This window comes from Pseudopodoces humilis, chromosome 4 (genome assembly GCF_049639895.1).
Source record: "Pseudopodoces humilis isolate 2021_Gansu_Grassland_sample_001 chromosome 4, ASM4963989v1, whole genome shotgun sequence".
NCBI classification, from domain to species: Eukaryota; Metazoa; Chordata; class Aves; order Passeriformes; family Paridae; genus Pseudopodoces; species Pseudopodoces humilis.
The window spans coordinates 46,172,303-46,199,817 of record NC_142203.1 but is presented as its reverse complement, the minus strand read 5'-3'; the positions used below and the strand labels follow the sequence as shown (position 1 = coordinate 46,199,817).

General features: G+C 36.2%; 1 protein-coding gene across 6 annotated transcripts in view; it reads right to left on the bottom strand.

Annotated features, from left to right (window-relative positions):
• Nucleotides 1-15: 15 nt before the first annotated feature.
• The window catches only part of NFIB (nuclear factor I B), a 170,113-nt gene continuing 142,613 nt past the window's right edge, over nt 16-27,515 (bottom strand). For 2 of the 6 annotated variants that reach the window (XM_005522671.3, XM_005522672.3), the window contains exons 10-12: nt 26,065-26,147; nt 17,377-17,465; nt 16-6,683 (exon numbers count right to left, since the gene is read on the bottom strand). In XM_005522671.3, coding sequence (XP_005522728.1) covers nt 6,554-6,683; nt 17,377-17,465; nt 26,065-26,147 — 302 coding nt within the window. In that variant the 3' untranslated portion in view covers nt 16-6,553. The remainder of the gene's footprint in view (nt 6,684-17,376; nt 17,466-26,064; nt 26,148-27,515) is intronic. The other 4 variants (XM_014252275.2, XM_088053978.1, XM_005522673.3 and 1 more) reach the window with 3 other exon arrangements.

The following is a 27,515-nucleotide window of genomic DNA, read 5'->3' as shown; positions in this document are numbered from 1 at the left end:
ACGTAAGGCCGGGTCTGTAGCATAGCTCATTTTTATTGTTTAAACAGTTTTTGCATAGGAAATATATCCGCTTCCAGTAATTGACTGCAGTATGAGCAGCTGCTAGCAGTATAGGCTGGATATAACAGTAACAATCACATTAAGTCAAGCTTGATTTACACCAGTTTAAAACTTGTGGCAGTTGAGTTCATTTGTAACCTCAAAAAAAAAAAGTACCAGAAAGAACACTTTATCCTCCAACCAGGCACAATAAAAACCTTTGTTAACACTCAGGCTAAAATCAGGTCTAATGCCAGAGGGCTCTAATTCCAGAATTAAGTAGCTGTACTGTAATGCATCCTACTAGTGAAGGTTCATTACACAAAGACTCTGCACACACCTTCTTTTTAATTAAAATGTAATCTTCAGGATTTATGGCCTACAGTATGGGAAAAAATGCCAAAAGTTTTAAAATGGATCAACCCTGGTATGTAGCTAGCAAGCAATAACTGACTACTTGTCACCTACAGTTGTACTAAATGTATCTAAAGAAACACACAGCCCTACAAAAGTTTTTCTCAGAGAAATATCATTGAGATGGGGTGCCTCTTCCCAGACTACTAAAAGTTCTATATGATATAAGCACAAATTAACAGCTTGATGAAGACATAATCTAATGCAGCTCTTGAGAAGCCTATGCCTGGGATTGAGGAACCCCTCACATTCTACAATGTTGTAGAGATTATTTTTGAAGAAAATGTTATCTGAAACATATTTACAACTGAACTCAACAGAGACTGTGAAATTGAACAGGCACTGCTCATTTGTTTGAGTTTTTTGGTAAACATTTTGCTGGTTTTTGTTTCTTTCTCATTTTGCATCAACTTCTATCAGTCCATGCAACTTCAATGCCCTCAATGAAAAATGCATAATAAGCCATACTTCTTAAAAAACTTCCTTCTGCATATAGAGATACATTTGCCACATCAGTCCCTGTAGCACAGTTTTCAAAATCATTCTGTCAAAAATACAGTAATACAAAGACTGGCTTTAGTGTCACTAGCTCACACTGCTCTCCATTTATTTAGGCCACCTTTTGTTTTACTGTTACGGTATCATGCAATGAAAGTATCAAAGGCTTATTCTAGGATATCATGATGCTAGTGGCACTGAAGCCCTTTTCACAAATTCAACATACATCTGAATTGCAACACACAGATATTTCTAAAGAGTACTAACTAGTGAACCCTTTTATCATAAAAAAACCAAACAACTACTTACAACCATTGAAGAAAAAATTGCAACAAAAAAAAAAATGTAAAAAATTGACCGTCTCCAACTTGTCCCCTTTACTATTGACAATGTGACCAACAGAGCTGTGGCATGGAAACAGTACAAAGAGTTGTCATGGCAATAAGTTTGGCTGATGCAAAGGTCATTGTGCAGGGTTAAAGGGCAAAATCAGTGGTCCATGTTATCCTCCAACTGCAGTGCTCCACCACACCCACACAATTTTGAGGAATTAATAAAACTGGGGAACTAGCAGAAAGTGCAAATAAGAAGGAGGCAGTTTTCAGCTCCTTCAGCATGGAGAACATTCAGCTTTGAGCCTTTCCTGTTTAACTTGATTAGCTGGCATGGGATTTAACTCTGTTTTTTTTCTAAATTTTTCTATGGAAACCCAATAAAAACATCCAGGAGCATACAGCTGGTTAACGTTAACAAAAGACCTTGACAGGATCATGTAAACCATAAAGGATGTCATGCTTGGGGCCTTACTGCCAGCAACACATTAGAGAGTTTTTTTTCATTAAAAGTGAAAACTGTACACTGAATATGGGATAACTTTCTGCAGCCTTCATAATCTCACACAGTACATATAATTTAGGTTTAGATATAGAACACACTCCGGTGTCACAGATGTCTTTGTGCAATCTCTTCCATTAAGTCCTTATGAAGCTACAAGTTGCAAATCCAAAATTCTGCTCCCTGAGGACACAGCTGTGTGAGACTTAAGTACTGTTTTAGCTCTCTGCCTATCCTGAATAGCTCTGCAAACCTAATCTTAAATACCATCATGTAACAATCACAAAAACTTTTGCTAAAGGCCATATATACTAATAAAAAAGACAGTGGTGCTTCCAACATTTTGAAATGCTCTGAAAACCAACTTTTCCAATACTAAATACAACAAAATAACCTTCATAAAATATAACTTTTCTCCATTTACATTTTTAAAGGATTAGTAACCTATGCTTTTCAAGCACAGGAATCTGCGAAATAACTCCTAGCATGGACAGATTCTTTTTTTAATACATAAATTAAGAAACTGGAGAGTTTTAACCCAAGTCCAGTTTCTAAACAAAGAATATTCTTGTTTAAAAATGGAAATGTATTTCCATTATAATTGTTAAAAAGTTAGCTTTACAAACAAGGGTATTTTAATTAAAAAAAAAAAAAATTCTTAACAAAACTATACAGTGTACAAATTACTGTCTACAAGGTAGGCGGTTTATTCAGAAGATCATCCTTTCTTCTTGCTACTTGCAGCTTCACAAACTCATTCACATATTTTTAATGGAGCTGCCCACCTGAACATCACCCCACAACTATATTGCTATAATTAATATTTTTGCCATGTCTTTATGTACAGTCTCCTTCACTGCCTTTTTTTTTCCTTAGTCAAGCCTCAAGCGTTCATGTCACTCCAGGGGAAACACACTTCAGTGGCACAGCCATGAGGCCAGGGCTGCAAAGCAACTTAATAAAGGCAGAACAGTGCACATAGAACGGGGTGGCTCAATTTAGTCAGAATACACTTCCTGGTGAAGGAGGAGGCCAGAGACTGGATTTGAGTTCTCAATCTTATCTTAATCTTTTGACTGCTGAGTTCAAAAAAAAAAACAACAACCCACAAAGCCAACCTAAAACCAAACATACAATAAATGAAAAGTTCATTATCTTCCAAGCAGGCTTTTCTATTACAGAGGCAGGTGACAAAAAACCCACAGCTGCTGAATAACCTAGTTTGAAGAAGGAGTTTACTTCTCTAAAACATTGTGTCTTTAAGCTCAGCCTTTTTTTTTTTTTTTTCCATACAGAAGGACAGAGATTTAAAAAAAAACCAAAACACTCTGTTAAGGGGCATCTATCTTCCTACAAAGGGCAATCACCATTGTGGATATTTCATGTTGAATCCTGAACTTTTTCCAGTTTTGTCCCAATGTGCTATGAAAAGCTTAGAGGGAACACCTTGTTCATGGAACTAATCAAGGATATGCCCCCAGCACAGCTCTGCTCCCAAACTGCTCGGTATCATGACATGTGAAAAGGACAACACATACTTTGTTTTACCAGGCCAGAGCCTGAGGCACACTGTGCTTGGGTCTAGCAGACTTTGCCATGTGCTTAGCAAACAAATCGACTTACTGCGGGGCTCTGAGAAAGAACCAAAAACCCCACATGTCTTTTTGCGCCTCATTTTGCATCTGTGGGGTTTTGTGGTTTTTTGTTTGTTTTGTTTTTTCGGTCGGTTTGGTTTTTTAGTTTAGTTAAATTTCAAAGGTTTATTTTCCTAGAATTCCCATCTCTGTAGCCATTCAAGCCCTGCCTGCACCCTCTCTCCTCCTGGAGACATGGGGATGTGCTGCCGGTTCTGCTCTTAACCACAGCCAGAGCCAGAAGGGACTGATGGTGGTATGCCCCTGACCAGTGCTCATTGGGGTGGCTGCTGCTGGAGCTGAGCCTCTGGGACTACTCCAGGGTAGGAGAACTTCCAAAATGCAGAGACAACAGCATAGGGATTAATTTTCCCCATCCACATTACTATATGCTCCTCTGCTTTCACCCTAATAGAGGACTGTGCTTAAAGAAAATTTCATCCTGTGTTGAGCCATACATTGCAAATATCTTTTGTCTGTAAGAGGTCACCAGCAACTGGTCTGCAAAATGGTATTTTACTGGAAACACACTTTTGTCACTTTTACTTCCTCCACTGTCTAATTCCTTGTGTAAAGAAACTCCTTCTCCACTACACCTCAGAGGTCTCCATCTGATCTGCTCTATGAGAAGACTGAAAACTTCTGATGTAGCCCAAGCAGGCTGAAAATTGTAATTCAAATGATGAATTAAAAACCTTGGTGGGACGAGAGGGGAGTGGAACATAAAAAAAAAAAATTATGTACAGGAAAAAAGTCAAGCAGGATAAGGGGGGAAAATTCTCTGCTTGAGCAGCTCCAGAGTCCACTGGAGACAGTGGAATTATGCCAGCAAAGATTTTGGCCCTGTACTTGCATTTCCTAGACAAAAGTAAATGCCTCTGTCATTCTGAGCTAAAAACATTTTCTAACATGAACACTTCAGGATGCACTATCTTTGCCAGAATGGAGAAGGCTTAATTTCACTGTGGGTCTTGACCTCTTTCTCTGTCTGTCTCTCTTTCTTGTGAAAAAAAAAACCTTGAAGGAAAACAATTTCCTCAAGTCAAGTCTGCCTCCAACAGAATTCATTATTTATTTTTTAAATCCAGAAATGATTTCAGCTTGCACCCCAGGTGGGAAGTTAAAAAGAGGGAACCGATTTGAAAGTTTGTCACAGTAGGCAGAACAGTTGCTTTGCAGCCCTCGCCTGGCTAAGGGTGCACTGCTTCACAGCTACACTGTAAAGTGTTAAAAATCCTCCCCCCCACCCCAGAATATATATATATGTATGTATAAAAAAAAATCCCCTGTCCACCTCTCAGTACAGAAAAGGACCTCATCACACTGCAAAAATAGCAGTACCCACTTTGGTCAATTAAAACAAACAAAAAAAGCATACATTATTTTTTTTTTTTTTTTTTTTTTAAATCTGTGTACTTACCTATAATAACCAATACAGCTAAAAGCACTACCTACATAGGCAAAACTTGGTATTGCATAATTCGTATAAATTTGTATCCCCTCCCCCCAATATTAATTGGAAGATGAAAAACATGAAAGGTTAATAGAAAAAACACCAAAATACTGAAAATATTGCTGGTCGATTACAATTCTTAAGCGGCAACTATACACAGCCATGATATGCATTATAAATGTGAGATAAAGGTATAACTGTCTAAAAAATCCATGATGTCACACATTTTTCGCATCTGGAGTACAAAATATTTTGTCATAAAAATGGTAAAGAATTAAAATTATAATAAATGCAGCAAAACAAGTGTAGTGATGTCAAATTTTTTTGTAGTTTTTTTTCTTTTTTTTGTTTTTTTCAATTTTTTAGATTTCAAGGCAAGGCACGTAATGTGGACATTATATCTTCGTGCAAATTAGGATTACTGGAAAGAGTATTTTAAATTTTTAAAGAGACATAGAGGCAAAATGTCTGCCCATGCACATTATATTTCTGTCAATATGTGAAAATTGTTGAACAAGGCTAACTTCTGAAAGCACCATGCAAGTTTACAGCACCCTGTAATTAGACTTACATTAAGAGTGCATTATTTAAATACAACATATCCCCATCCTGGTATTACCAGTTTGTAAACGGTAAGCTTTGCCCTTGTGACATGGATTTGCCTATGTCTTTGTCTCTATGATGTAGATTTTACAGAAACATGTAAACCCTATGGGTTCTTGATGCAACAAGTAACTTTAAATAAATAAACCCTGCCCCTCTGCAAAGGCAGCAGCTAAACCAACATAAGTGCTGTGTTTCCATTGATTTCTTATTCTCAAGGACGTGATTTGTCTTGACTTAATGCCTTTTAATGCCCTCAAAAACTGAGGGGAACAATAAGTTTGTTCAAAGTAATTTTTTATTTTTATTTTTAATCCCCTCAATTTAGAGTCCAAGGGCTGAAGGACTTATAGTGATGACCTCTTAGATATGATTTTTAAATTGCACTTGCCTCTGTAAGTGTTTCTTTAGTGGGGAAAATTTCACTTTTTTCCTTTTTTACTGTTGCATGAGAAGATAACACTTTTACCTGCGTAGAGGCATTTCTTCCATAGAGCCTGTGTGTTCATACGGATTGAAAACTTCAAACTGCATAACACACTAGAAAAAGGCTTAATTAAGGGCCAAAGTTTAATAAATCCATACTGATAACTAAAGGCTACAGAGCTTATTTTTAAAACATTTAGAAATCAGACTGTTGAGAAAATGGCTGGCTCACAGCCCTTGTCCTCCTGCAGCTCTGCTCTTGCTGCCTAGCCTTTGTTTTGTGAGATAACCAGGAATAGTGATCTCATGCGTAAACAATAAGAATACTAAACCAATAGAACTAGCTTATCATGCAAATATTAAGGCATCTAGAAAGTCAGTTAAAATATATTGTCGGAGACAGAACATCTATTTCCCAGCGGACTTCATATAACAAAGGCTACTTAGGAGGAGCTGCATTCTACCCATCAGTGAAATACCATCGACCCTTTGTATATCATTTCAGTTTCAGCCATAAGGGAATTAGTGATTGTAAGAGCTGCAATTGCTGGTCTATTTTTGTTCTTCTTTCTTCAGGTTCTTTTCTCATACTGTCTTCTTTTCTTTTTTTTTTTCTTTTTCTTTTTAAATTTTGCCTTTTATTTTGTTTCCCTCAGTTGCTTGTTTCTGCTTGAAGGAAAGGCTCTCCAATTATGTTCAAACCATAATTTGGGACATTTGTCGGCAGGATCGGTGTCCTATTTGATACTTGGAAAGGAACCAAGCTAGCCCAGGTACCAGGACTGTTGAAAAGGGGAAAGAGACAAGGAGGGAGAGAAAGAGAGAGAAAAAAAACAAAACAAACACACATTAAACATTTATACAATGAATTTGAATCAAGGTACATCTAATATTCATTAATAATAGCACTATTTAAGATAAAACTGGAAACAAAACTCGTGAATGTAACTTGAGATTCTACTTCCTAGCTTGCTTTGTGAAAGCAAGAGTTCTTTGAAAGAAAAATAATAGTGTTGAACTCAGTAGCAAGTTGTATATGACTCCTGAGTTACACTAAGTGGTCTGTTTGCTTATAAACCACCCCCCACCAATGTCAGATGCAAATACATAGAGCAGACACAACTATACCATACAAGTGACACTATATAGAGTAATGGATGTCATTTAAGAGCTAGTGAAATATACCACAAGGTACAGGTGTTCTTTTTTCAAGAGTGAGTATAAAGATTCGGTGGTTCAGCATCCTGTGAGATTTCCTTCCCTCTTACAACACAGCAGTTTATCTTTTCACCATCCCAATATGGGTCTCTGAGATGTACAGACACCCATAACAACAGAGGAATTTTTATGTTCAAAAAAACTTCTTTTGAAAAAAAAATTCCCTAAGAACATCAGTTTCAGAAACACCGGCTAACACAGGATCCAATCACCTAAACACTTGCTTTCAAGGGTAGCCATGAGTCCAGGATAGCAGCGAGTGCTATATGTCAACAAGCCTCTGAGAAAGAAAATATTTTCAAGAACAATCCAATGACTTAGGAACTTAAGTCATCATTTCAAAAGAACTCTCTCACTAAAGAGATGAAGTCCCAATGGCATTCACAGGTTCAGCAGGCACCAATCAGTAGTAGTTGCAAGAAGGATACTCAAAGACAGGTCTCAGCTGCTGGTATTCAGCAGCCCTTTTCTTTTCTGTGGTTCTGGCAACCCAGAAGTACAAACCAAATTACCCTAAGCTATATGATCCTGTGACTTCAAAGAAAGTTTTGTCACGTTTATTCAGAAGAAAAACAGCATCATTAAGTCAGCATCATTGCCAAAGAGTTAATACCAACACTGGACATAATAGCATGCAAACACACCCTTCCTCTGCATTTCATAATATGTGAGCTTTTCTAGCATTTATCACAACATAAGTGCTTACTTGGAATTACATTTTGGGATTAGGCTAACCAGCTTCCCGATAACACATCTGAAGCCCTTCAACATGCTTATTGTGGAGGCAAAAAGTTTTCTTCCCTCTATATCATTTGTCCCATTTCTTACTGCTCTCTTCCTGGATAAGAAGTCATGCTTTTGTGGCATCAGGTATAAAGAGGATAATTGACCATTTTTATCTGTTTCAAATGTTCATGACATAATTACATTTAATTTGGAAGCCTTTTGTGATCATTTCAGTTGCTGAAAATTGGTCAACTTACTTTGTGAATTCCAGGGGACGTGTTTCTCTGGTCTTTCATATTAAAAAAAAAAAAATACAAAACTAGAAACAACTTCTGTCACTTATTTCTGTTTGAAAATACTTACCTTTCTAAACCTGTTAACTTGCTATTTTACCTCCTAGAAATTAATTTCAGGTGCTGTATTTTAGACACACAAAAAAGTGAAAATAGTTCCTGACCTGCTTGTCTCAATGATAGCCATATTTCCAAAGGAGAAGAATTAATCTTATTTCATGAAGAAAATACAATAAATATTAATATTTTAATGCCTGAAGTACAAATACTATTCAATAAGGCTGTTGGGTTTTTTTTTTTCTTCAATTGGATATATTCTTGAAGGACACCTAAAAATCTAACAGTTTTAACATTTTCAAAAATTAAAAAACATTACTGCTTTCAAAATGTAAGATCAGCTAATATGTTTCTTTTTTGTTGTTTTAATTCAATTGACTATTACCAAAAAAATCTACTACTAAGTAAAATAAAAACCCTTTTGAAATTTAAAAATCACAGTTACACCACAAATCTTGAAGCACTCACAAAGACTTAAACCTTGTTATGCATGAAAGATTTTTCCAAGACGATATAATGAAAAGAATATGTTCCAAAAATAAAAAAATATTCAGTACCAGAATTTCATTTAAGAGTCTTAATTGTTTCAACTTATTCTTCATCTTCCTTCACAATTTGTTTTAAAATGCATTTTTTGTTCCTTCCTCTTTGGATTTCAGTGATGTTAAGAAGTAAATTCTGAAATAACAGACATAAAGCAAATCGCTTCCAAGCACATGGATTTGTAAAAATAAGACTTAGTAATAAAAAAAATAAAGAGTCAAGCAGATTTGTTTGCTTGTCTGAATATATGTTTTACAATGCACAGTTCTTCACTGTCCTGTTACATGGGATTTACAAGGTTTAGTGGCTTCAAAAAATACAACACTAACTCAAAGGATAAGAATTTTATTTGAGGTCAACATTCTATTTTAAAAAAAATTCTGTGGCAAAGGCTAAACGTACAGGCTCCAGATTATCTTTCCGAAGATTTACAGTACACTTCAATGATTGGATAAATATAATTTTAACTGTTTGCATTATTTTAAAGTTGCCAACCTTCTAGTAACTACAGTGGGTGAAGAGAAAAAGTTAGTGCTGACTAAAAGCAAATTGGACTTGCAGCAGAATTTTTATTTGCTACTTCAAATACCAGACAGAGATCTTGATTTCTATGGAAACTGCTCAATAAAAATAAGTTGTATCAAGTTCCTAATATGACTGTTGTTGCCATATGACCTATCAGTCTAATATAGGTGTTTATTTAAACCTTTCAAGCCTCCCACCTTGTATTATGACCATGACAAAACTGCAGACTGCAAGAAAATTTGTCAGTACTACTTATGAATCCTGAGGAAGTAACACATCATCCACGTTAACACTCCGTATATCCCACAGGAGTTTCAAAGCCCCTTGTTCTGCTCAAGCCAAGCCTTCTGCCAGAGATTGTGCTGGAGGCAGCAGAGTGCCTGTGGGACCAGGATAGCCACACAGTGTCTGCCTGCAGGGCTGCAACAGCCACCACTGCCACACCTCCAGAGGTGGCTGAAGTCCTGGCCTGAACACTCACACTGGGCACAGTCTTTCTGCTCTGGCAGCTGGGAGGAACAAGCCCATTGCTTCTTTTGCTGCCATTTCCTAAGCCATTTTTTTCAAGGCTTGATGAGTTCTGCCTGTAGTTTAGAAAATAATGTTATACAACAGGTGGATGTAACTCTATCTTGGGCCACCCCAGTCCAGGTACCACCAACAGAGTCGTACAGCAGACAAACGAAGAAAACTGAATGAAAGTTATGGAGAAAAACAGCGTTAGTTACCACACAGAGCTCTGAGAACAGCTGTGACACAACTGTGAATTACCAAACACACAACACAGGCTCTGCTAAGCGGCATGCATGTGTCTGTCCAACCAGCATTCCCATGACCTCCCTTTACATTTATGACAAACTTAGTGAGACTTTCAGCTACCCTATGAGCCACACTGCTTTGTGTGCTTTCTCCAGCACTCTAGGATGAAGCCAAGAAAGAGCAACTGCCCAGAAGAGCAAGGTCTCCTGATAGCCTTTTCCAGCCCTTTCAGAAGGGACCTCTCTGAGTATTGCAGAGCTTAGCTTCTGCCATGGAAACCATCCATGGTTTTTCTGCAGAACATCCTGGCAGGAATGACAGTTACTTCTGGCTGCAAGGCAAACTCTGCTTGGGTGCCCACATGAGCAGGAAACGGGGGAACACTTTTCTCTTCACCATACCATCCAGCAGTTAGTGTGAGTCCCAGTTAAAATTCAGCACTTGTTTTCATAAAACCAGAGGCAATACTCTGCCTCTGTCCACTAAGTACCTCAGCCAGGGAAGCCAAAATGCTTTCCATTGCCTAGGACAGAGACAAGGTGGATGTACTTGCAGAAGTTAATAGGATGCCCCCATGTGTTCTCCTTCAGATAAGAAATCTTTGTATTGTACGAGTGAAATAAAGAAGGTCTACCTCACACTCCAGCTTACTACTCCTGAGGAAATCTGTTATCCATTTGCTAACAGAAGTTATAATAAAATGCCTTTCTATTGAAACATGAAGTGAGACCTAAAAAAACTGCTCCAGGCTAATTTTTGAAGAAAATTACATGAGAAACACCATGAGAGTCTGCTGTGAGATTCGGATCCATCTTTGTTGCAGGACCACCTTCCTGAAACTTACATTTTTAAGTCATTTCACTACTGCTAGCAGTTGTCTCTGCATCATAGCCAGACTATCAGATATGTTATACAGTCATCAGTTCCCTCTCTATCCACAGGAAGTATAATGTATTTATCTGTTCAAATGCAATAAAACAGCGAAGGAAACTTCTGCAAGAATCCTACAGGGTTAACATTCTCCATTACACTTTCCATTACAGTTTCCAGATGTTAATTCAATCAAGATTTCTGCCATGATTTCCTCTTAAAGATAATAATTGCTGTTTCAAGGACCTCTGGTTAAAATATTACTGGAATGGACCACAAGTAGTGCTTACATTGTATGTATATACAGTCCACTTTGGAGGTTATAGAGTATAATAATGTTAACCAATTAACTAAATGCAATAAAAAATAAATCTAATCTGACCTGAGTAAGTATGGAGGTCTTTCAAATTCTTATTTTCCACCAGTTATTACTTTCTTTCTTTCACAGTTTCAGAAGTCTGTAAGAATATTTTACCATTCAGAAAGTACATCTAAAGCAGTATTTCCTTCTTGCAGCTTTACTATCATGTACATGAACTCACTAGCCTAGAGAAGGTAGAGAAGATCCTGCAAAGTGAGTCTTTGCACAGAAAAGGGAGAAATATTGAGTGAACTTCAATATTGAGTGAAGTAAATAGTAATAGTAAGCCACCAAGCAAGGCTATCTCTGTAGTTAGTGCTTGCCCACACAAACACAGGGATTTTTACCTTTTAAAATTACTTGGATCATAAGAACTTTGGAAATGCAATTTTCCTGCCCTCAGTGCCCTGGCTAAATTCCCACTTCTGCATTTCTGGCAAAAGAATAACCACCCTTCCAGCATCTACTTAATGGGTACTTCTTTTACCATACTGAACTGGCATTCAGGTAAACAGCTGCCAAATTTCACCTCCAAGTTGAGCACTTGTTTCATGAGATGTATTATTTCAAGAGGTGTATTAAGTATATATCACAGGTTAGTTTAGGATGACTTTTACAGTTTAGTAGACACATACCACCCATGTAGCAGACAGAGGAGTTAAAGACCTACTGATTTATGCCCAAGGGAGGGAAAAGGGAAATCTTCTATAAGAATGCTATTTATTCTATTCTCTGCAGGCTTCTTTTTGTGGCAATGTAACACAAAAAGGTACACAAAGCTTGGAAAGAAGCTACAGAGCCTGTTACTAACAAAGACCCACAACAGAGAGAGAGCCCTGAGAAATGGTGCATGTCCATGCTGTGCTTTGGACCATTCAAGTATGAGAATTTGGTGCAGGAACAGGGATAACAGCGGGTTTCAAACATGCACTTGCACAGAGGGGCCTGTGACCAAGTCAAGCCAAACCATGGAGAGCACATGCTTGGTCACTGGGTTGCCTATGAAAAACTGACTCTCAGCTTTACACAACTGCACTACCTTTTTCTTTTCCCAAATATTACTATTTCCATTTCAAACCATTAGAATTTTTACTTTAGCCCTTTTAAAAAAATATAACTACAAGTTTATCAATTAGCATGACTAAATAATAATGCAGATGATCCTAACTGCACCAAACAAACAAATAAACAAACAAAAAACCCCAAACAAATCAGTTCTACTGATTCAAAAGAAACAATTGGAGGTAGGATGATAAAGTAGAAAGCTGTAGTAACCAAGGGGTTAAAGATGCAGTTTACACTTGGGAATTTTCTATAATATGCTCCTCCTTCCTTAGCAGCTGCCAAAAATCATCTGACAGGAAACATAAGATTAAGTTTGTCCCACCTAAGTGAACAAAGAGATCTCAGAACAGGCAACTAGTTCACTGCAGAGCAAGAACTTTTCTAATCCTGCTGGAATCTGCAGCACTGCTCAGAAATTATAACTAAAGTTGTTTTCTTTACTTTAACATCTTGCTTCTAGATCAACTCATTCATTTTGGCCACACTGCAGTTCTTGTTGCTTCTCCCATAAAGTTTAACTTAAAGCTCCAAACATAATCATGTGGAAAATGGACATTATTGATTCCTATGGTCCATTGTTCCCTCATTCTAAGTCCCTGAAGTTCATGTTCAATCTGGAATTACATCATGTCTGGTTTCTCCTGGTTACCAGACGGCTTGAGACGTGACCACAGCTACAGAAAAAACAAACAGCCTTCTTCACGCTTCGGCTCCCCTATCGATTCAAACATAAACTTTTTTTCTTTCTCTCAAGTATGCTTGAAGTATGGAGCATGGTTAATTTAGAGATTAAGTTCCAAATTAGATTATCTAATGGCATCTTAATGGATTGCTGACCCATTTCCTGTGGGATGGCAGCATGCAAGTCTGGCTTGAATACAACTAATTTCTTAGGAAGTGTTCAGAAGATGTTTGCCTGGATGGGGAGAAAACAATGTTCTGCACATCTTTCTGCATACAGAGTTAGGAAAAACTATTAGAATTAGTAATTTAAATTGATAAGGAATAATTTTATTTTCTCTCTGTGAATATTTTTACAACAAGGAAATTTCAGCCCTTTTGTTCTTAAATTGAAACAGTACTTTTTTTCCAAACCATTGCTGGGGAGAGGAATGAGGGAGGGACACAGGTCAGAGTGTGTGAACTACTGCTCTAATAAGTGTCTGTGTTTGCCCAAATGTGCTTAAACAGACACGCTGCTGGCTGTGCAATTTTAGCTTTATGTTTTGTCCTTACCAAACATCTACAAGACATTATGCTACAAAAGCAACATGCACCCATTCTCAATTCCCCTCCAACTTCTGTCACAAATCAGATTATCCCATTTGATTGCCTTATCAGCACTGTTATCATAAAATACACAGTGGTGCTGGGGGGCTGAGGGGGGAGTAATGATGCTTGGAATGCTGAATACCCCACAGCTACAGCTGAGAAAGAAATTCAGCACTCTGAGAACAGAGCTCCCCTCAGCATCTCCAGGAATGAGACAGCTGTTGTACTATGCTGATGTGTCAGGGAAACAGAATGAAAGCATGAAATTCTAGACTAGTCCATTTGCCTGGATACAGTAAAGGTAATGTTGAGTGGTTAATGCAGAATGATTGTTACAAGAATTAATATAAATAAAAATACATTTGTCAATAGTTGAGTTGGAATGTACACTTTGGCAATGAAAAGTTGCTAACAGTCTGTGGAAGACTTGCAAATACTCTGCATGGTCCAGGAGAGACCCGTTATGCCAGCTTTTATGAGTATTTTTACTGGAAATACCATCAATAGTGTAATGAGTGGCTTAGATTTAGGATCAAACGCATGCTATCAGCCTCACACACACCCCCACTTTTTGTCACTCTCACTCATTTCTTAAGTGTACTTTTTGCATACACTCTTGCCCTCACGTAGTGACTGAGACTGTATTTTTCTAAATGAGCCTTACAATTTTCACAGCTTTCCCTCGCCTTCTGTCTATGGGAAAACAGAACTGCCATTATCAAAAAAATAAGGACTTGAGGTTTTTTAATGGTTTTTAGTATCTTCTTCATATGTACACCAAAAAATTACCTAAATGATCATAGAAGTACTGGAGAACTTATTTTTATTGATGTATTTGAATGGTGTTCAAAGTGCAGCAGACGCAATAAAATACATTCACAAATAAACATAAGAAGTCATATAAAGACAGAATATGTACCATAAATGTTCTAAATAAGCAATGAAAATAGTCAAACCAACCCAAACAAAAACTGTAGGTGGCTTGAGAATGAGGAGCAAAGTAAAAATTACTACTTCTAAATACTTCACCAAAAAATTGGGGTGGCTTTTTTTTGATTTTATTTTGGGATTTTTAGGATGTTCATTGAATGTTTATTGTAAGTATTTCCTTTAAATATACTAGAATATTTAACTCAGCCATACAGAGTATTAATCTACTTTTTATTATCACTATTCCCTGCAAGTCTCCTGGTTTTGTAGAAAGTGATGTATCAGTGATCTTTTCATGGCTTTTTGGTCCCTTTTATTTTTACTGTTACTCGTATTCTCTTTTCTGCAAAGTTCAGCCTTTGCATACAGACCACTACTGCCTTATACCTGAATCTTTAAATGCTGACAGACACATAACTTTCTCGGGAAAAAAAACAAAACAAAAAAATGTTGAAATCTATGTATTGTACCTACCATGAGGTGTGACAGACAACTACTAATGAGACAAAGAACTCAGAAATAACAGAAAGTTTTCATCATTTACTTTCCCCAAACTTCCAAGGTGTGGTTCACCAACAATACTTGATCACAAAGCTTTCAACCTGACCATCTCTGCTATTCGATAGCTGTAGAGACAGGGCAGCTAACACTGAGGGACTGCCAACTTTTTCACCTGTCTGAGGTCAGTAATACTTCTGAAAAATCAGTATGCTTAACCCCAAAAGCCCCAAATGGTGAGATTGAGCACAATCAAAATGGGCTCTGAAGATCCAAGGAAATCACATAATCAAGTATTTATCAAACCATTTGGAGCTGCAGAAACTTGTTTGGACTGGGATATATATCTTTACCAACATGTAACAATTACTTTTGCAACATATTCTCATTTTTTTAACATTAGTTTTAGTGTTAGAAAGGTTCACTACTCCCTAGCCTATGCAGGAATAATTTCTCAAGTCCTCATTTCTGTGGGATTTGAAGAATGTCATATTTCATAACAACTAAGAGCCATCTGCTTAGTCAGAACTGTTTGTTTCCTTGTCCTTCAAGGCTGTGCATAACCCAAGAGCAAGTGGCATAGCCTAGGCCTCTAATGAAATACCCATGGCAGAATCTGTGCTTTTCTGGCAGTGCTTGTGTGTGTTGGTAGGGCCACAGTGGCAGGCAACATTCTGGGAGTGATCTGCAAATTGGTGTGGCCTCTAACAGTGAATGGATCATGGAGCATGCTTTTATTCACCATCACAGTTTTCTTGATCATCACATGGAAATTTTTTCCCCCACTTTTCCCTTATTTTCACAATTTATGCCCAAGGTGATGTATGATAGTACATCATCAAAAAAGAGAATTCAGCAAACACTAGGACAGTGCTCCAATCGGTATAACTGGCATTGCTTTAAAGGGGGCTCAAGTGACAACTGATTAAAATCATGTGAGAAGGATGTTCCTAGATAAGTTGTTGTGATGTAATTTTTCTAACACCTGTCAATGACCTGAAAACTTTGTAGCGAGAGAATAAATCACACACACCCCCACCCCCGTGCTATAAAAGGTCAGTTTGGTTTCACTACTGGCAGCACAGAGAAAACTCTGGCAATTACTGCATGATGGGGATTTGTAATGTGAATCGCAGCCCTTGAGGAGATGAAGTAAATCCATTAGTTAATTTTCCATTGTACTATTTAATATATAAGGAAAGAAATAACGAAGTCTTATTTTACCACCACAATTCTTCCAGATTTAAAACATTATTTCAGAAAAAATTGAAAAAAAATTGATAAAAAAATTAAACTTCAGATTTATAAACAGCACCAATTTTCAAATTCAGTAATTTCACTTTCAAGTTAATTCTCAAAAGTCAAAAAATTTCTAGCAATCCATAGTACCATCAGTACAATGCATCAAAAGGCATTTTGTACATAATACATATGAATTACAGTTACACACATATATTTACACTAACTATTCGCAGGTACATGTATTTTCATGTACACATAAATTTCAAAAAAATTCTAAATTATTTCATGAGTAGGTGTCTAATACTTCATCTGACAGGCTCCCAACCTACAAGCTTTACATGTACAACCCTCATTAAGTGCTGAGTTCTGCAGATAATCCTGTAGATGAAAAAGGTGAAAACTGATGTAGCAAAATTATGTTGTTTTGTTTATACACCTATTTAGATAAGCACACACCTTCTGCTGTTACCATAATTCACTATATACCAAGAGATGTAAAATGTAATAAATTAATAAAATATCAAAGTCTAATGGAGTTTATTGTTTGGTTTATTTGGTGAATTTATTTGGAGCTCATAGAAAAAGAAACTAATTTTTTGTAAATCATTCCTAATTATTCTGTTATTTAGCTGAAAAATAAAATTGTTTATATCTTACCTTCAGGCATATGTTAGTGACCTAAAACTACACCAGCTAATTGGTAAGAAATGTCTCTATGAATAACATAGTTATTCTTTACCCAAAAACGACCACCACCTCAGCCATTAATTATTATACTCATCTATACCCTTAACAGCACCATTTTCTTTCTGTTAGCCTCTAAGGTCCCAAAAACATGAGTGCAAATAACATTTTTAAAGCCTAAAATCAGCATTTCCTTCAACTTGCAAACCATTTGCATAGGACAGCATAATGTTATTTCAGGTGTTACATTGAGGGATGGTCTAAAGTCAGCTTACATGAAATATAACCTGAATGCATTTAGGAGAAATGTTACACACATATTTTGATCATAATGCTGTCATATAAACCTCTGGAGGTCCGCTAAAACACATATTGTCTCTCTATGAAACTTTTTTAGAGGTGGTGTAGGGGTGGAAATAATTAAAATGTTACCTTTGCCAAGTAATTCCCAATGTATCCTCACTGGCACTGGGGTATAAATGCCTGCCGTTTTGATTCATGGTCCAGTCACAAATTCTCAGCTGTCAATTGAAACCTAGCAGTCAGATATGGATCGAGCACACTACAGTTTTTAGTATTTAAATGAATACATGCAAACTACTACTGTACATGGCAAAAGTCTTACTTTCCCAAGAAGTAACTTTCAAAAATAAAGCAAAATAACTTATTCTGAGAAATAAATGCCTATAGACTTGTTTAATATAACGCTACTTTAATATGATCCTCTATTAATAAAGCATAAAAGAGTAACTAGTGTGTAGCACAGAGCAATTAGCCATTATTAGAACAAACTGAGCTGGAATAAAAGGAAATGTTAATAATCAATAGTGCGATACTTTAAGAAAGGAAATAATTATGCTGTTTTTTTAAGCAATGCTCTATAGAATGTGTATTGAGTAAGGTAAGATATAATAAATATCATCTAGCATGCTTTGTGAATCATGGAAGACATGCAATTTATAGAAAATTTTCCAAAATTAAACAAACTGTATGTTGTTATCTTGCTATTTAAGAAGAGTAAAGGTATTTTATAACTGAAGTTTATTAATCTAGTGTTACTGAAAATGGTGTTACCTAGCAAGAGGTGACAAAATAATCTAATCTTGTTCAGACTCAGAATAGTAGGATTTAAAATACTTTACTGCATTTTAATATAATGAGGAATGTACTAAATATTAGCTGAAACAAATTCTTCCCAGATCCTCAAATTGTCAATTCTGCCTTCACAGATTGTTCGAGCAACCCTCAGCAGCTCTGTTTATTTAACAGCTGCCTGATAGTGTTAGCAGATTTATTGAAAATATATGCTGCTTATTTTTAAGCTTAAGAAAAGTGAGCTTATCTGGCTACTGAAGAAAATATACATTTTATCCTCTGTATAGTCATGTTTATATAAATTGCTGTACTATTATATATGATTAAACACTTAATTGAAGATAATGTTGCTGAGTTTGATTGCATTCAATGCATTTTAGTTTTCTCTATCCATGTTCACATTCTTGAGATAGCACAGGCTACAGCAAACAAACTACAATAAACTGTTTTCACAGAAGTGCAATTTATTGCAGTCTTTTCCTGAAAAATACAAATGTTGAGGACAAGACAATATTGCAAACCTGACCCTGTCTGGATGTTAGACTAATAAGCTTCCTGCTGTTAAGGTCTGAGAAATGGAAATGTTAGTCTTTGATGTTTTCATAAGGATTGTTTCTTGTTTGTTATCTAAAGAACTCCAAGGGACCTTCTAAAGGCCATTTAAAAGCATGACTAAATCACATGAAATTAACCAGAAAAGGAAACATACAGTTAAAAATTTTGCTAGAGGTAACTGTGAATAATATACCAAACATGTTTAAAGAAATGGATAAGTAAACATTTGATTTAGTCACTAAACAAAACAGGATCCTAAGCCTGACTTTAATAATGAAAACATATAGATAGAATATGTCAGCCCAGTTACTCAATGTACAGTAGACATATTTCTGCTATTATCTTAAGGATGTCATCATCTTTACTACAAATGCATGTTTTAAAGATTCAAAACTTAGCTATAAAAACTCACTTGCAGCTGAAACAAAAGACTGAAAGGTTAAACCCTCCCACCCATCCCACCCTTTTACTTCTTCACAAAATATAAAATCTATGAATAAAAGACCTTTGGCTGATTAGAACCATTAAAAATATATACTAAAATCACAAGCTTAGTGTTACCAAATTATTATATTCACTTAGGTCTAACTCAGAAATCTGGCAAGCACTTAGCTTGCTATACAGAACTTAATTGCATTTGCCATTTGCGGAAAATAATAAGAGACTGATATATTGCATTTCAGTAAATTAGCTTCTGCACTAAATCACTGTATTCTTCCCACAGTCTGTATGAAAACCTTCCCCAAACACAGTTAATGTGTTAAATTTATCATTAAGAAGGCACCACAAAGCTTTTGCAATATATTTCATAAATGTTAGTAATGACATGCTTCTTATTACATACAGTCATGTGTATCTCAATTCACATACAACACCATGGGGAGGTGTGGGTTTGCATGACAACTGGCTCTGTGACAAGCCCAGGGCTGTATATAGTTGTACCAAAATACACCTTCCCAATGTTAAAAACTGCTGCTCCACACTCCTCAGTAGGCTTACATGGCTGTCCCATTGTCTTTAAGAATTAACCTGCCTAGAATTTTTATTTTTTAAAAATCACTCTCATGTAAAACTTCCTCTCCCAGGTCACTCTTATTGAAAGATCTCTGCAGACCTAAGATTTAGAAATATCACTTGAAAAATCTGCATCCTGTGCCTGTGTTGAGTGCTTTCTGGGTAAAAATACTGCCGAATTTAATAGAATTCTGTAAGCCTGGGCTCCATTAGATGGAAAAAGTCTGTTCACAGCAGCAGTGGGAGGCTGCCTTTGGAGGATGTCCAGACAGCCCAGCAGGGAAAGCTTGGGTACACAGACCTGACATGAGTACCAAGCTTTGGAAGGACATAAGGCACTTAATTACAGTATTTTATGTTGTCTGGAGCCATAGTGAATGCTTTCTGTCTAGTTATTCTCCTCAGAGTAACCCAGGTACCTCTAAAATCGTGCCACAGTGTTAGCTGGAGATGAGAAGGCACAGTCACTCTTACCCACTATAAGCCATCTAAAGGTTTCTCTGTAGGATATGTGAAGAGTCAGGAAAAACTTGAGAAAACTTATATTCCTCAGTAGAGGTACATAAAAATGGTCCTCAAGATGTACCTAATAACTGCTGAAAACATTACTAATTTTATCAAATGTATGTTATGAATGAAAAATAGATTACCTGACTTGACATATGACATGGTTAAAAGTCTTTCCTAGAAGGCTGTTGAACAGACTTGACCTTCAGTCCACAGTTCTGTGGTTTTTTAGCAAGGCAAGCCACAGGAACCTCACTACTATACATCTTCCATCCTCAAAACATTATCAAGGATTTTCTTGTTTATCTCTCATTTAACCACAAAAAAAAAGAGGATGAGTCTATATTATGAAGTGGAAAAGGATGCCCAGCCTTGCAGGAGATGAGGAATCCTCATAGGTAGCCCAGCCATTTTCCTAGTCCTGGATCCTAGGCTCTGCCCTTATGCCTGTGGTACATCCCTGCTGCTGCACTCATGAAGCAGCAGAAGCACAAAGCCCGCTGCATACATTTCTCCTGGGAGGCAGGGCAACTCCCTCACTCACCTCAGGTGTTTTATGGGAAGGGGACTCAAGCCTAGAAGTGGACACAGGCCTGGAGATTTACAAAGCAGTAGACTAAGTGCTTCTGTTTTGTAAAATGCCAGGAAATTGATTTTGTTTTGCACTTTCCAGAACTGTGAGACATACTGATGTGAAGTTCTACTCAAGTGCTAGATTTTACTATAGCTGTCTTCACAGTTTAAGCAGCACCTTGCAAGCACAGCCATCCTGCAGTGTTTTAAGTATGCAAATCACACATACATTATAAACCTACAGCTCGATCTTTAATGATAGTGTGAAACATTTTTAAGAGTTAGTATTTAAACACATTTTGCAATCTTGTATCTAAAGACTGGCTAAGAATGGCTAAGACTAACATTCAATTCTAGCTTCTGTGGTAGCTAGTGAAAGAAGAATTGTATTTTGTAACATTTACTAGGAGACTGCTATGGCTCCTCTTAGTTGAGAAAAGCCCATAAAACTTAATATTTGCATATTGTCATTGTTCGGACTGAAACTTCCTTTAAATGTGTTTCCTTTCCAGAAAGCATATGTGAAAGGTGACCTCTTAGCCATTTACATACCTCCCTGGCAATCATGTGACCCAGTTTTACGTCAAACTGTCAATTATGATAAGGGACACAATAAGAACAGGCTAAGTGTTGATAACCTGTTTCCTGACTTTACTGACAAGTTCTCTTTAGGAGTCCGCCTGTGTTCTTTCAGCTTGCTGCTGAATGCAAAAGTAACATCCACCCAAAACATTTTGTAAACAAATACTCTGTGTTCAGTGGACATGTAAGTTCACAATTTCCATGATTAATAGTATGAAGAGAACTACATTTTGAACCGTGCAGCTCAGTAACTAAAGGATGCACCTGGTAAGAATGACTTTCTGCTGAAGAGACAGGGAAGCTGTTTGTAGGAAATAAAAAGCTATCTATAGTTTTCTAATCATTTTGGAGACCTTTTTATTATGTACATTCAAAAGGTCTCATTTATAATTTTAAAATCTGTGTGAAAATCATGAATGCAACATACCATACCCAGAAAGTGCAAGGTTTAGTGAAAACCATGCCCCTGGGTTTATCAGTGCAAAGATTGGAAGAGTTCATTAACTCTTCAGCAATTGGGCCAGGGTTAGTTAGCACAATGACAGGAAAGTTCTAGAGATAATTGCTAACAACCTTCATAGCTATTTCATTTATTTATGTTTTCTAAATAAAAATAGAATCATCCATACAAGGCCCAGAGGTGCACTAAAATTAAATGGTGAAGAACAAAAACCTTGCAGTTATTTCATTCACTCCAACAGAAACCTTATATTTTTGTGATATCGTTCATCTACACCTGCAATAAATACAAGTGTCTACGTTTTCATCCATCCATCCATCCATCCATCCATCCATCCATCCATCTTTTTAAACTGTTTACACAGGCAAAGTATATGACTAGTATTTCTGGCAACTTTCTAGCATTATTGCCAGAAACAACATAACCTGTCTCTAAGTGTTTATCATTTCAATACCACAATAAATCCATGAGGAGAACCATGGCACAAGCAGGCTAAAGAAATGTCATCATATAAACATGAGAATCCTGATCATTAAGACTTTGTTACTGAACTAATGATCCTGCCACTAAAATGACTTTAACTAGACTCTGGCAAGGAATTGTGTCCACTTATAGAAGTTTGAATTTGACTGGCTTTCCTCAGTTCATTGGTTTGTTGCTTTTCTTCCTCTAGTCTTGGTTTAGAAACCACAAATCTTCAATAAAAGCAAATTAAGGGTGGGAGGGGCAGATGAAGGTGCACTGATATAACTGCAAACTACCCAACTTTTATTTTGTTTAATTTAGTTAGGAAGTTTCTCAGATAAAGAACAGTCAGCAGTAGATTTGCCTTCAGAAAATACTTCCACCAATGGCCACTGCTGAAATAAGAAGAACTTTCTCATTCAGGTACTAGCTCTTACCATGTCCCTCTCCCATAGTTTTCCTCCTGATAATTACATTATCAACACTTGACAGCTCTTAGAAGCTGATGATGAATAAAAAAAAGAAAAACAAGTGGTCACTAGAAATTTCTAATAGACAGAGGAGGTTTGATATTATTTTTTTTTACAAGAAAATGCCAAAATACATATGACTCTCCAAATGCCACTGAAGCAAGATGTATTTTTTTAACTATTCATGCCACAGCATGAATATGGCATTTCAAGGCAAATAATGGGAAGATCCACCAGCTAGTGCATCAAAAGTGGATATGGACTGCATAGTCCATAGTATAATTCCCCATTAGGATCTGGTCTTTCTAACTATCAATCTCACAGGCTAAGTAATGCATGTAACATTACAATTTCACAGTATCCAGACCAGTAAAAGCCAACAAATTCTCCCACTGGCCCTATTATGCATTGTCTTTCAAAGTTTTATTCAGTGCTTCCCATGTACATGTGAGTATTTCGGGTGCACTCTCCTATACATTATTCACTGGAATCTTCTAGCAAGCTATCACTTTGTCAGGACTCCATGTGAGCGTATGTTGCAAAATACATGTGTAACTTTTAAATTTATAGTGGTTACTGTAACTTAAATGGGCTACATAATGGTTCTTTTTAACAGCAACAAAAGGTACTTAAGGGTACATGCCAATATTTCTCATAACCAGAGAGAATAAATCTTCATAAAGACTCCTCCAATGAAGTAAAAAAGGTACCGGTGACAATATTTATTCTTGAGGGGTCACTGTGCATTACAGGATGTGGGGAATGTTTAAAAGAACTCTCTGGAACTAAAACCACTGGCTTTCTAATTGAAAATTTCTTTCCACTAATACAAAATGATTAATTGCCTTATTTCACATACCCCTTGATTTTTCTTTTCATTCATCATGGGTTGCTTTAAAGCAAATGCATTTAAAATCTGCCACAAGAAGAGTGCTCTATTTTAAATTGTTGTAAAGTAATGAAAGGACATAGTAAATCAATCCCATTTCTGCCTTACCAAAGGATAACCTTTGCTCTACTAAAATTGTTTAGACAATCTCAGTGTTCTACCTTATTGAGTATTATGTATGTGTGTATGTGTGTACATATACATACATATATATACATATATATAGTCTGTAATCTCTGTATGTCACCTTCAGAATGAAGGTAACTAATTCATTAGAAACACACCTATATATACTGAGATGTCCATTTTTATCCATCTGAAAAAAAATTCTACTTTAGGAATTCTGTTCGTTCAGATGGTTTCAGCTGTACATAGTACTCCTTAATTGTCTACATATGTGTAGGCATTCATACACACAAACGCACACAAACACACTCAGGCAAACCCAGATGTGTCCATTGCATATGATAGAAGAGAATAGTGAGCTAAGAGCAAGGACAATAAAACAGTGATATTTTTAAATATACCACTTGGCTCAGTGGTCACCAACTGATGCTGTTGCATTAATATAATGAGACTATGAAGCAATACACTTTAGAGAGTAGAACATTGGTTTTGCACAGTGGCATTAAATAATTTTTCTGCTTCTGAAGTGCATGTGAGATCTAACTTAGTTTCCCTTCCCTTTAAGACATTTGGCCACATGTTTTACCATGAAAGGGGTGTACCATGTGAAGCATGCAAACACCAAAGACCTTTGAGATCCCTCTCACTTTGATGTTCCAAAGACACTGCTGAAATTTTGAAATCTATTTTGATCTACACAAAGACAAAAATAAATACAAGATGCAAAACATTAGCAATACATATGTCAAAATGTAGCCAGGAAAAAAATAAATATGCTTCTACTACTTTCTGGCATGTGATGGGAAGTGTAGAAGTCATTCAAAAAGCTTGGCAGGTGGAGTAGGCCTGAGCAGAAGCAATCTGCAGAAAAATATTTTGTCCAAAAATACAGAGGGGAAAAAATTATTGCACATCCCTAAATCAACAGGATGTCAGAGATATTTCAAAGAATACTATATAAAACTTCACAAGAGCTCCACAAATCATATTCACTGGATGTAAAAAAGAGGGGTGTTGAGTGTCCCTTAAAAACAATTATCATATGTAGTGTACCTTTAAAAAAAATTAATGTCATATTAATTATAGCACATTTCATAAAAAAAAAATCTTTGAGAGGTTAAAAAAAAATCCAACAAAACTATATGTCAGAAAAGTTATTGCGATATTAATGGCTGGAAAGCCCCCTAATAGTCATTACATATTTTTATAAAAGTATACAGATGTTTGAATTTAGGTCTTGCTAGTTAAAAAAATAGTTTGCAATGCATCAGCTATTTTGTATAAATTATCATCTTTATGATTTTCTCTGAACTCGGCATGTGGTGACCTTTAAAGTGGACATTCTGTCTCTTTGCCCTGGGAGTGGGTATGGATAGGGAGTTTCAGCTGAAGCACAGTCAGCTATATCTCAACAATGCAGAACAGGAAGGTTTTACCGAAAAATGAAACAAAAATGTATATAAACTGCTGACAGGAACACAAGTCTGAGAAAAAGAAAATACAGTACAACAAATACCAAGGCCTATTTAACACCCTCTTTCTTAATGCCACATACAGCTTTCCTCCTTGTAGCATTTTACATGCTGTGAATTTCAAAGTCCTCTGCTGTTAAGATCTAAGAGGAACACAAACCCATCATAAAGTACATTAACATTCTAAAGGGTCTGAATTTATTTTTGTAATGTACCATTTCTGTATGTGCATGGCCTTGCTACCGACTGCAGCTAATTTATTTGTATGCCATCATTAATCTCAGCTGTATAGTTTCACAGTTTGGGTAAACACTTCATTTGCATTAAATTTACAGCATTAATGAGATGTGAAATTTAAAATGCTACTTGAAATATAAATGATGTAAGAAACTAGAACAAAAACGTGGTTTTATCACATTTGAAATCAGCAGACCAATTTAAACCTATTACACTAGAAATGATGATGGGTTGCCTTGAGAATTCAGTTTTATAACTGATCTTCTAAAACTAAAATGAAGAAACATGTTAAACATCTGGAGGAAGAGAAAACAAAATAACTTGGAAATAATAAGCTGTATTTTTTGCTTTTTTTTTATTTTTAAACTGATTTTGAAATTAGTATTTGTTTCTTAAACACCTCCTTCTACTTCCTAAAATCCTGCTAAAGATTAAATGTATGAACTGAAAAATAAAATATTGAAAGAAACATATTAGGAGTTCCTTAAGATGGGACAAATCTAAGAAACAAAGAATAGGCTAAATTGATATTTCTTAAAGCATTCAATTTGTTTTGAGTAAGCGTCTTCACACGAAACCCTGAAGATCTCAGTCTAAACCAAGATACCAGTGGCAGCATGTAGGAAGGTACAAAAGCTTCTCTGTTATCATTACACCTATGTGAAACTTGCCCACCTGTTGCTGGTGTAGGAAGGATGGGTCTCTTGGGCTTAGTCCCACATATCGATTGGCTTGGGATGTGCCTGAGGCTGTGTAGGCTGATTAAGGAAGAACAAAAGATATTGATAAAAATACCAACCTATCATATCTATTACCTTGTGCAGGTACAGTACAAATATGAGAGATCCAGAGTTATGATTTTGCAATATATAGGATGTGTCTTTGGCTTTTCTTTAAGAGAAAGCAAAAGAAATATCCAATCAATTTTGGAAAGGCTTCAATAAATTCCTATAAACTTCAATGGAAGCTGCATGTCTAAATCATGATGTCTCTTGACAATAGTAGTTCCTTTGATTAATCTTTTGAAATTATTTCATAATTTATTTGAACTAATCACACTTTTAGTTTCCATTATACAAATCTAAAGTAACTGTGAAATCACTGAAGTTACAATGCTGAGAGAAAATATTCATTATTGCATTGTTTTCATTTCTGTAAAGGCCCCGTTTTTACCAAGAAAACACCAAACTGTAAAAGAACAATATAAAGTAGAATAAAAAGTTTGGTTTACTTATGTGGCATGAAATGAATCTTTGCAGTAATGGGACATAATCTTATTAATATTTTCCTAAGAAGGGAGCTAATTATTACTGTGCAATATAATAGTAAAAATTTAATTCCGCCATACATCAGAAAACATTACTTTCTGAGAGGAACTACTAAAATAATTCTCTTGCTGCCTGTTACAGACGGTTGAAGAAATCAATTTCTGAGAAAGGGAATTCAAGTGATGTTGGGATTAGCTACAGGGAATGAATGGATCCTTCACCTATAGGACAGATTCCTGTCTGGTCTCTCCCAGTAATTCCTAGAAATCTTTACCATGTCATGTCTTTTAGTGGCACTTATCAAATTAGTTAGGTGGTCTTATTCAACTTCCCAGTGCAGAGATATCCACACAGCAGCCTGTAGCATTACAACCTGGAAACTTGCTGGCAAAATGGCAAAGATGTAGTAGCAAAACCACTAAAACTGGACAGACACATACAAGCATGCCAATGAGATGCTAGATGAGAGTACTTGTAACACTGGCCTGCTAATACTAAGTTCACATGGCAAAATGCATTCATTAAAAAAATAAAAAAATAAAAATTATATATACAATAAACAGACTTTACTAAAAAGCCGTCATAAGAACTAACCAACTATTAGAAGGAAATCATGATGGAGGCCACAGGGTTCCCCAAATATTATTAAAGCCTGACATTCATTCTCGTTAAACAAAAATCTGCTATAAAACTTCAGAATGAAAAGCAGTGCTAATTATTTGCCAGTTTATTTTCATCACACTGAATAATAACACTAATTTTTTGTCCAAGTTGTATAAATATATAACTATATATATTTTGAACCAATCAATCAGTCACCGCAAATAAAAGGAAAACTGTGCCACAATATACATTTAG